Consider the following 11410-nt stretch of genomic DNA (forward strand, 5'->3'; position numbering starts at 1 on the left):
GTTCCTCATCTTCTTCACCTCCTTCTCCTCTTCCTGTTCCTCATCTTCTTCTCCTCCTTCTCCTCTTCCCGTTCCTCTTCTTCTTCACCTCCTTCTCCTTCTCCTGTTCTCATCTTCTTCTCCTCCTTCTCCTCTTCCTGTTCCTCATCTTCTCCTCCTTCTCCTCTTCCTGTTCCTCTTCTTCTTCTCCTCCTTCTCCTCTTCCTGTTCCTCTTCTTCTTCTCCTCCTTCTCCTCCTCCTGTTCCTCTTCTTCTCCTCCTTCTCCTCTTCCTGTTCCTCTTCTTCTTCACCCCCCCTCTGTTTCATTTGTCTTTTCTTCTTCTGTTCCCCAGAAGAAGGGAGGATGACATCATAAACCACTGCTTGGTCAGTTTGGTTGACTGTAGGATTCAAAGTGCTTTTTTGAGTCAAACCTCAGATCTGCCTTCATTTACCATTTCTCTCCCTCCACCACATGCACTCTGTGATTGTCTGTCCTCACTACGGCAGATTCAGTGTGATATCTAGTGTTTTTATGTCACTCCTCCTCCCTCTTCTCTGGAAGCTGGAACATTCTTGGGATTCTGAGCAGTGGGTGTCCTGCCCTGGGTGGTTTGGCAGGACAGGATGGGAATTGGATTGGGAAGGGCGCCATCACACAGAACTCCATAAATCTGTCACCTTCCCCTGTTCCTCCTCTTCCCAGAGAACACATCATTATCTAGAGACAGGAGAGGAGAGAGAGAGAACCAAGACAGTTTGTGTTGCTCCTCCCCTTCTCCCACTGATAGAGCCAATGAGAGAGGGAGAGAGGACGATAGGTCAAGAGAGGGAGAGGTAGAGGGAAAGAGGTGGAGAGCGGAAGAGAAGGAAAGAGGTAGAGAAGGAGAGAGGAAGATAGGGGAAGAGAGAGGGAGAGGGGAATATAGGGGAAGAGAGAGGGAGAGGGGAAGAGAGAGGGAGAGGGGAAGAGAGAGGGAGAGGGGAAGAGAGAGGGAGAGGGGAAGATAGGGGGAGAGAGGGGAAGATAGGGGAAGAGAGGGAGAGAGGGGAAGATAGGGGAAGAGAGGGAGAGAGGGGAAGATAGAGGGAGAGAGGGGAAGAGGAAGAGAGAGAGAGAAGGAGAGAGGTAGAGAGGGAAAGAGGAAGAGAGGGAGAGAGGGGAAGATAGAGGGAGAGAGGGGAAGATAGGGGAAGAGAGGGAGAGAGGGGAAGATAGAGGGAGAGAGGGGAAGAGGAAGAGAGAGAGGGAGAGAGGAAGAGAGGGAGAGAAGGAGAGAGGTAGAGAGGGAAAGAGGAAGAGAGAGAGGGAAAGGGGAAGAGAGGGAGAGAAGGAGAGAGGTAGAGAGGGAAAGAGGAAGAGAGAGAGGGAAAGGGGAAGAGAGGGAGAGAGATACCTAAGGCTGTGTCCAGGGTCTGTGTCTCTGTGATGATGACTCATGTTGACTGGTGGTCTGTTTCCTTCTACTGATTAGACCAATGACCACAGGTGATGGAGTTACCTGACCCTTCACCCCTAAACAATCGCTACCTGTTCTGTCCAATGACAGGCCTCCAGGCTAACTGTGCTGGCCAATGAGAGGCCTCAAAGGTTGACCCTAGCGGTCACATAGGGATGGAACTGTCATTGACACCACAGAGTTTCACTGTTTGCAGGATGGTAAGGTCTGTGTTTCTGACGGTCATATACTATAGGTCATGGTCCTCATAGGGCCCTACATGACATCATCCTAGATGACATCATAACGCTAATGATAATTGATTGTATCTCGTGGTTTTCACCAAGACTCAGGTCTCTTTACATTGTAAAGAGGTGAAACTTTAGACAGGGCAGCAGTTGCCTGGCAACCCAGACACCTTGCTCCTGCCGAACTCTAGGCCACGCCCACAGACGCTAGTTTCTTCTCCTCAATGAGTCTGGATCTGAAGACCTCGCTGACCCTCCACTGAACGTGAAAACATTCAGGGCCGTCTGATTGGTCCAGAAACAGAGGAGTTGGGCCAGACTCAGAACATGTGGGTAAAGTGGCAGTTTGAAAATGAGTTCATGGCTTTCATACTTTGATTGGTTTGAGACGATCCAATCGCTGAAGACTTTGTTTTGTGCAACGCCCCTTGTGCCCCTCGTCACCACGAAGGACTTCACTGATGGCTCAGACTGAAGTCTGTAGAGAACCACAGAGCAGCAGGAGAATATAGTGGGTCGTCAGGGTTACTGAAGTCTGTAGAGAACCACAGAGCAGCAGGAGAATATAGTGGGTCGTCAGGGTTACTGAAGTCTGTAGAGAACCACAGAGCAGCAGGAGAATATAGTGGGTCGTCAGGGTTACTGAAGTCTGTAGAGAACCACAGAGCAGCAGGAGAATATAGTGGGTCGTCGGGGTTACTGAAGTCTGTAGAGAACCACAGAGCAGCAGGAGAATATAGTGGGTCGTCAGGGTTACACTGGAATAGAGAAGAAACCTCAGACAGGGATGGAAATAGAATCCATCCTTTCTTTCTTCTCTCCTCTCTTCTCTCTCTCCTCCTCTCTTCTCTCTCTCTCTCCTCCTCTCCTCTCTTCTCTCTCTCCTCCTCTCTTCTCTTCTCTCTCTCCTCCTCTCCTCTCTTCTCTCTCTCCTCCTTTTCTCTCTTCTCTCTCTCCTCCTCTCCTCTCTTCTCTCTCTCTCCTCTCCTCTCTTTTCTCTCTTCTCTCTCTCTCCTCCTCTCTTCTCTTCTCTCTCTCCTCCTCTCCTCTCTTCTCTCTCTCCCTCCTCTCCTCTCTTCTCTCTCCTCCTCCTCCTCCTCTTCTATCTCTCCTCCTCTCCTCTCTTCTCTCTCTCCTCCTCTCCTCACTTCTCTCTCTCTCCTCCTCTTCTCTCTTCTCTCTCTCCTCCTCTCCTCTCTTCTCTCTCTCCTCCTCTCCTCTCTACTCTCTCTCCTCCTCTCCTCTCTTCTCTCTCTCCTCCTCTCCTCTCTTCTCTCTCCTCCTCTCCTCTCTTCTCTCTCTCTCCTCCCTCTCCTCTCTTCTCTCTCTCCTCCTCTCTCCTCTCTCTCTTCTCTCCTCCTCTCCCTCTCTTCTCTCTCCTCCTCCTCTCCTCTCTGTCCTCCTCTCCTCTCTCCCTCCTCCTCTCTTCTCTTCTTGTCTGGCTGTGTATCTAACTCATTTCCTGAACTTGACAAATGTGGGAGAGACTGTTATTCTAGCTCTGATGCCCTCAGAACCTTGATGAGCTCGTATGTGTGTGTGTGTGTGTGTGTGTGTGTGTGTGTGTGTGTGTGTGTGTCTACGATATACCTCTCTCTATTTCCCTTCTGTTGGTTTGCTCCATGCAGCAGTTCGTTGTTCAGTGGTTAGCTGTGAGGCCCATGTAGACTAACTTAGTCTGGACTGCGTCACACAAACACACTTCCCCAGTAAGATGGGATTCTGTGGTGAAACATGCAGCCTGGCGGCTTTTCTTAAAGCAGCCTAATGTCCCTCTTTCTCTCTACACACACACACACACACACACACACACACACACACACACACACACACACACACACACACACACACACACACACACCCGACACAAACACACACACCGACACACACACACACACCGACACACACACACCGACACACGCACACACACACACACCGACACACACACACACACACACACACACACACACACACACACACACACACACACACACACACACACACACACACACTGGCTGCATCGGCTACTATTTATATATTATCCCCTTTAAACAACACAGGAAGCTGACTGGATTAGGTTTCCCTGCTTGCTGTAAACCCTGTCAACTCTGTGTGTGTGTGTGTGTGTGTGTGTGTGTGTGTGTGTGTGTGTGTGTGTGTGTGTGTGTGTGTGTGTGTGTGTGTGTTTTTACGCATTACTGTGTGTGTGCTCTGTGGTCAGTCAGAGTTTATGTACCTGACCATTAACCAGTGTTCAGACCAGGTGGACAGTATATTGAAATGATGTACCTGACCATTAACCAGTGTTCAGACCAGGTGGACAGTATATTGAAACGATGTTCAGACTTCAAGCGTTGGTCCAGACCCCTGGTCATTTGTCAGAGCTGGTTAGAAGCCACGGTTGCAGCTGTGTGTGTGTGACCATGCACACAGGAGATTCATGTCTTGGGAACCGGGTGTTGGTCACTGAATGTATTTATCGATTTACCTATGTTCTGGTGTGTTGTGGTATGTACTGGTGTGTTCTGGTATGTTCTGGTGTGTTCTGGTATGGTCTGGTATGTTCTGGTGTGTTCTGGTGTGTTCTGAAGTGTTCTGAAGTGTTCTGAAGTGTTCTGGTGTGTTCTGGTGTGTTATGGTGTGTTATGGTGTGTTATGGTGTGTTTTGGTATGTTCTAAAGTGTTCTGATGTGTTCTGAAATGTTCTGGTGTGTTCTAAAGTGTTCTGGTGTGTTCTGAAGTGGTCTGGTGTGTTCTGGTATGTTCTGAAGTGTTCTGAAGTGTTCTGGTGTGTTCTGGTATGTTCTGGTGTGTTCTGGTGTGTTCTGGTATGTTCTGGTGTGTTCTGGTATGTTCTGGTGTGTTCTGAAGTGTTCTGAAGTGTTATGGTGTGTTCTGAAGTGTTATGGTGTGTTCTGGTGTGTTCTGGTGTTTTCTGAAGTGTTCTGGTGTGTTCTGAAGTGTTCTGGTGTGTTGTGGTGTGTTCTGAAGTGTTCTGGTGTGTTCTGGTGTGTTCTGAAGTGTTCTGGTGTGTTGTGGTGTGTTCTGAAGTGTTCTGGTGTGTTCTGGTGTGTTCTGGTACAGTATGTGTGTGTTTAAGTGTATTTTTGACTGTATCTTAATGGGTGTGTGAGTGAGTATACATATGATGTTTGATCTGATGGTCAAAAGGACTCCAACAGGTTAGTGATGAATCCTGCCCAGTGTAATGGTACTAGGAGGCTGGGGGAACCAGGTGGAACAGTAGAATGGTTGCTCTGTACAGCCCTCTATGTCAGTGTTTATACAGCATTAAAAAACATACAGAATAACCTTGGCTGTGTTTCTCCACGTACAACAGCCTGTGTGTGTGTGTGTGTGTGTGTGTGTGTGTGTGTGTGTGTGTGTGTGTGTGTGTGTGTGTGTGTGTGTGTGTATGTGTATGCAGGGCTTTGTACCTCTATACGTTTGTGTGTGTGAGGGGTGGTGAGCTTTGGCTCAATGCTCTGAATGCTGTCTGTCTGCAGCAGGCTGGACTGAGTCTAAAGGTCATAACCTCTGAATGCTCTGTCTGCAGCAGGCTGGACTGAGACTAAAGGTCATAACCTCTGAATGCTGTCTGTCTGCAGCAGGCTGGACTGAGACTAAAGGTCATAACCTCTGAATGCTGTCTGTCTGCAGCAGGCTGGACTGAGACTAAAGGTCATAACCTCTGAATGCTCTGTCTGCAGCAGGCTGGACTGAGACTAAAGGTCATAACCTCTGAATGCTGTCTGTCTGCAGCAGGCTGGACTGAGACTAAAGGTCATAACCTCTGAATGCTGTCTGTCTGCAGCAGGCTGGACTGAGACTAAAGGTCATAACCTCTGAATGCTGTCTGTCTGCAGCAGGCTGGACTGAGATTAAAGGTCATAACCTTTAACCTGAAACAGAGCTTAAACAAGTCACACCTCCAGATATAGGCTGCGTGCCAAATGACATACTATTCCCTGTATAGTGCACTACTTTTGACCAGGGCCCACAGGGCAGAGACGGAGCCCTATATACTCTGTATGGGATTTACTGTACGAGTTAATGTGGTTATGGGAGCTAGGAAGTAGGAAGTTAAAGTTTTTGTTCATTTCTCTGCCTTGTTTTTTGGAGCTTTTCCTGCCAAGCACTCTCACTGAAAGATGGAGCTGTCTCTGTGGGACTGAGTGGTGTGTAAGGCATATTGTGTGTGTGTGTGTGTGTGTGTGTGTGTGTGTGTGTGTGTGTGTGTGTGTGTGTGTGTGTGTGTGTGTGTGTGTGTGTGTGTGTGTGTGTGTGTGTGTGTGTGTGTGTGTGTGTGTGTGTGTGTGTGTGTGTGTGTGTGTGTGTGTGTGTGTGTGTGTGTGTGTGTGCAGATGGTACAGGTTTCCCAAGTGATCTGATGTCACTATTTTCTGGACAGATTTGGGTCAGATGATTCTTCAGTGTCCTGGATGTGAGTGAGAGAAAGGGTGGTAGAGAGTTAGATAGATAGAGAGAGGGAGATCCACAACGAATTAAATAACAAACCCAATTTAGTTAAACTCCCATATCTACTGGGTGAAATACCACAAACACCATTGTAAACCCATATTTATGTTTATTTATTTTCCCTTGTGTATTTTAACCATTTGTACATTGTTACAACACTGTATATATATAATATGACATTTGTAATGTCTTTATTATTTTGGAACTTCTGTGAGTGTAATGTTTACTGTTCATTTTTATTGTTTATTTCACTTTTGAATATTATCTACTTTACTTGCTTTGGCAATGTTAACACATGTTTCCCATGCCAATAAAACCCTTAAATTGAATCGATATGAATTGAGAGAGAGAGAGACGGAGAGAGAGAGAGACGGAGAGAGAGAGAGACAGAGAGAGAGAGAGACGGAGAGAGAGAGAGACGGAGAGAGAGAGAGACGGAGAGAGAGACAGAGACAGAGAGAGAGAGACAGAGAGAGAGAGACAGAGAGAGACAGAGACAGAGACAGAGAGAGACAGAGAGAAGGGGCATAGGGAAGGGTGAAGTTGGCACCAGGCCTGGTAAAGTAGGACCTCTACCCTTCCCCTGGCACGGGGGACGGAAACACAAAGCTGTGCTGTCCTGATTAACACAGAGGTCTGACTGGTGGGGTTAACACTGATGACTTCCATAGAATTGTGATAGAGAGAGAAAGAGATGGAAGGGGAGAGAGAGAGACAGAGAAGGAGGGGGAGAGAAAAAGAGAGGGAGGGGGGAGAGATCGGGAGAGAGGGGGAGAGAGAAAGAGAGGGGGGGGAGAGAGGGGGGGTAGAGGGAGAGATCACTAGCTCATTCCCTCCCCCTCCACCCTAACCCTATAGCTCATTCCCTCTACCCCCTACCCTAACCCTATATAACATTCCCTCTACCTACCCCTACCCTAACCCTATAGCTCATTCCCTCTACTCCCTACCCTATATCTCATTCCCTCTACCCTATACCCTATAGCTCATTCCCTCTACCCCCTACCCTAACCCTATATAACATTCCCTCTACCCCTACCCTAACCCTATAGCTCATTCCCTCTACCCCTACCCTAATCCTATAGCTCATTCCCCCTACCATAACCCTATTGCTCATTCCCTCTACCCCTACTCCCTAACCCTATATCTCATTCCCTCTACCCCCTACCTTAACCCTATATATCATTCCCTCTACCCTAACGCTATATCTCATTCCCTCTACCCCCTACCTTAACCCTATATATCATTCCCTCTACCCTAACGCTATATCTCATTCCCTCTACCCTAACGCTATATCTCATTCCCTCTACCCTAACCCTATATCTCATTCCCCCTACCCTAACCCTATAGCTCATTCCCTCTAACTCTACCCTATATCTCATTCCCTCTACCCCTACCCTAACCCTATATCTCATTCCCTCTACCTCTACCCTAACCCTATATCTCATTCCCTCTACCCCCTACCCTATATCTCATTCCCTCTACCCTATAGCTCATTCCCTCTACCCCTACTCCCTACCCTATATCTCATTCCCTCCCCCCACCCTAACACTATATCTCATTCCCTCTACCTCTACCCTAACCCTATATCTCATTCCTTCTACCTCTACTCCCTACCCTATAGCTCATTCCCCCTACCCTAACCCTATATCTCATTCCCTCTACCCCTACCCTAACCCTATATCTCATTCCCTCTAACTCTACCCTAACCCTATATCTCATTCCCTCTACCCCTACTCCCTACCCTATATCTCATTCCCTCTACCTCTACCCTAACCCTATATCTCATTCCCTCTACCCCTACTCCCTACCCTATAGCTCATTCCCTCTAACTCTACCCTAACCCTATATCTCATTCCCTCTACCCCTACCCTAACCCTATAGCTCATTCCCCCTACCATAACCCTATAGCTCATTCCCTCTACCCCTACTCCCTAACCCTATATCTCATTCCCTCTACCCCCTACCTTAACCCTATATATCATTCCCTCTACCCTAACGCTATATCTCATTCCCTCTACCCCCTACCTTAACCCTATATATCATTCCCTCTACCCTAACGCTATATCTCATTCCCTCTACCCTAACGCTATATCTCATTCCCTCTACCCTAACCCTATATCTCATTCCCCCTACCCTAACCCTATAGCTCATTCCCTCTAACTCTACCCTATATCTCATTCCCTCTACCCCTACCCTAACCCTATATCTCATTCCCTCTACCTCTACCCTAACCCTATATCTCATTCCCTCTACCCCCTACCCTATATCTCATTCCCTCTACCCTATAGCTCATTCCCTCTACCCCTACTCCCTACCCTATATCTCATTCCCTCCCCCCCACCCTAACACTATATCTCATTCCCTCTACCTCTACCCTAACCCTATATCTCATTCCCTCTACCCTATACCCTATAGCTCATTCCCTCTACCCCCTACCCTAACCCTATATAACATTCCCTCTACCCCTACCCTAACCCTATAGCTCATTCCCTCTACCCCTACCCTAATCCTATAGCTCATTCCCCCTACCATAACCCTATAGCTCATTCCCTCTACCCCTACTCCCTAACCCTATATCTCATTCCCTCTACCCCCTACCTTAACCCTATATATCATTCCCTCTACCCTAACGCTATATCTCATTCCCTCTACCCCCTACCTTAACCCTATATATCATTCCCTCTACCCTAACGCTATATCTCATTCCCTCTACCCTAACGCTATATCTCATTCCCTCTACCCTAACCCTATATCTCATTCCCCCTACCCTAACCCTATAGCTCATTCCCTCTAACTCTACCCTATATCTCATTCCCTCTACCCCTACCCTAACCCTATATCTCATTCCCTCTACCTCTACCCTAACCCTATATCTCATTCCCTCTACCCCCTACCCTATATCTCATTCCCTCTACCCTATAGCTCATTCCCTCTACCCCTACTCCCTACCCTATATCTCATTCCCTCCCCCCACCCTAACACTATATCTCATTCCCTCTACCTCTACCCTAACCCTATATCTCATTCCTTCTACCTCTACTCCCTACCCTATAGCTCATTCCCCCTACCCTAACCCTATATCTCATTCCCTCTACCCCTACTCCCTACCCTATATCTCATTCCCTCTACCTCTACCCTAACCCTATATCTCATTCCCTCTACCCCTACCCTAACCCTATATCTCATTCCCTCTACCCCTACTCCCTACCCTATATCTCATTCCCTCTACCTCTACCCTAACCCTATATCTAATTCCCTCTACCCCTACTCCCTACCCTATAGCTCATTCCCTCTAACTCTACCCTAACCCTATATCTCATTCCCTCTACCCCTACCCTAACCCTATATCTCATTCCCTCTACCTCTACCCTAACCCTATATCTCATTCCCTCTACCCCCTACCCTATATCTCATTCCCTCTACCCTATAGCTCATTCCCTCTACCCCTACTCCCTACACTATATCTCATTCCCTCCCCCCCACCCTAACACTATATCTCATTCCCTCTACCTCTACCCTAACCCTATATCTCATTCCCTCTACCCCTACTCCCTACCCTATATCTCATTCCCTCTACCTCTACCCTAACCCTATATCTCATTCCCTCTACCCCTACTCCCTACCCTATATCTCATTCCCTCTACCCTAACCCTATATCTCATTCCCTCTACCCCTACTCCCTACCCTATATCTCATTCCCTCCCCCCCACCCTAACACTATATCTCATTCCATCTACCTCTACCCTAACCCTATATCTCATTCCCTCTACCCCTACTCCCTACCCTATATCTCATTCCCTCTACCTCTACCCTAACCCTATATCTCATTCCCTCTACCCCTACTCCCTACCCTATATATCATTCCCCCTACCCTAACCCTATATCTCATTCCCTCTACCCCTACTCCCTACCCTATATCTCATTCCCTCTACCTCTACCCTAACCCTATATCTCATTCCCTCTACCCCTACTCCCTACCCTATATCTCATTCCCTCCCCCCACCCTAACACTATATCTCATTCCCTCTACCTTTACCCTAACCCTATATCTCATTCCTTCTACCTCTACTCCCTACCCTATATCTCATTCCCCCTACCCTAACCCTATATCTCATTGCCTCTACCCCTACTCCCTACCCTATATCTCATTCCCTCTACCTCTACCCTAACCCTATATCTCATTCCCTCTACCTCTACTCCCTACCCTATATCTCATTCCCTCTACCTCTACCCTAACCCTATATCTCATTCCCTCTACCTCTACTCCCTACCCTATATCTCAATCCCTCTACCCCTACCCTAACCCTATATCTCATTCCCTCTACCCCTTACCCTAACCCTATATCTAATTCCCTCTACCCCTTACCCTAACCCTATATCTCATTCCCTCTACCACTACCCTAACCCTATATCTCATTCCTTCTACCCCCTACCCTAGCCCCCTACCCCTTTCCCACTTCTCCCTTGCCCTTTCCTCCTTTCCTACCCCCTAACACCTATTCCCTACCCCCTAGCTAGCCTTTGGCCCCTAGCCCTGTGAAGTCCCCTTCCCCCTCCCTTCCTCGGTCCTTGGCAAAACACACACTCAGGCCCTGAGGGTGGCAGAGAATGGGCACCACATCACACACACACACACACACACTAACTATCACACACACACACACACACACACACAGGGCATCAATAGCACCTTTTACCTGCTACACTAACTGAAACACGGCCACTGAGGTTTATAAGGTTTGATCACGGACGGAGGTTTCCAGAACCGGCCCAATAGGGAATACAGTGTTTAAACGTCTTTGATTAGAATACATTTCCTGTAGCATGTGGCTGATTGTAGACATTGGCTGAGGGACGTCACAGAGCCGTGGAAACACCTTTATCTCTGTAGGGAACCAGTGTTGATATTAACTTGGCAGGACTCACTGAAGTCTCAATAAAGTCAATGAAGATATTTATGTCACCTCTCACTTGACTCTTAGCCTGGTCCCAGATCTATTTGTGTTGTCTTGTTTACTCCTATGGTCATTGTCATGCCAAATTGCACCAGGCTAACTTCAATCTATTTCTCCTTTTTAAGAAAATCAGTATATTCCAATCAATTAATTCCATACATCCCGCTTTGTATATCCTGGCTTTAAAACTCCACCTTGTATTTCCTGACTGAATACATCCTAAATTAGTTGTCTAATAACTCTCTGAATCCTAACAGTGTGTTGTAATCTGTGTCCTTGACAGACAGGAGGCGCTGTTAGCAGCCA

The 11410-nt window shown here is 47.7% G+C and overlaps 1 protein-coding gene across 1 annotated transcript in view; it reads left to right on the forward strand.

Moving 5' to 3' along the window:
• LOC135535270 (ELKS/Rab6-interacting/CAST family member 1-like) overlaps positions 1-11410 on the forward strand; it is a 215690-nt gene that overhangs the window by 13336 nt on the left and 190944 nt on the right. Inside the window, exon 2 of the mRNA XM_064961943.1 lies at positions 11388-11410. This exon is cut by the window's right edge and continues 125 nt beyond it. Coding sequence (XP_064818015.1) covers positions 11388-11410 — 23 coding nt within the window. The remainder of the gene's footprint in view (positions 1-11387) is intronic.

Source organism: Oncorhynchus masou, unplaced genomic scaffold (genome assembly GCF_036934945.1).
Source record: "Oncorhynchus masou masou isolate Uvic2021 unplaced genomic scaffold, UVic_Omas_1.1 unplaced_scaffold_469, whole genome shotgun sequence".
NCBI classification, from domain to species: domain Eukaryota; kingdom Metazoa; phylum Chordata; class Actinopteri; order Salmoniformes; family Salmonidae; genus Oncorhynchus; species Oncorhynchus masou.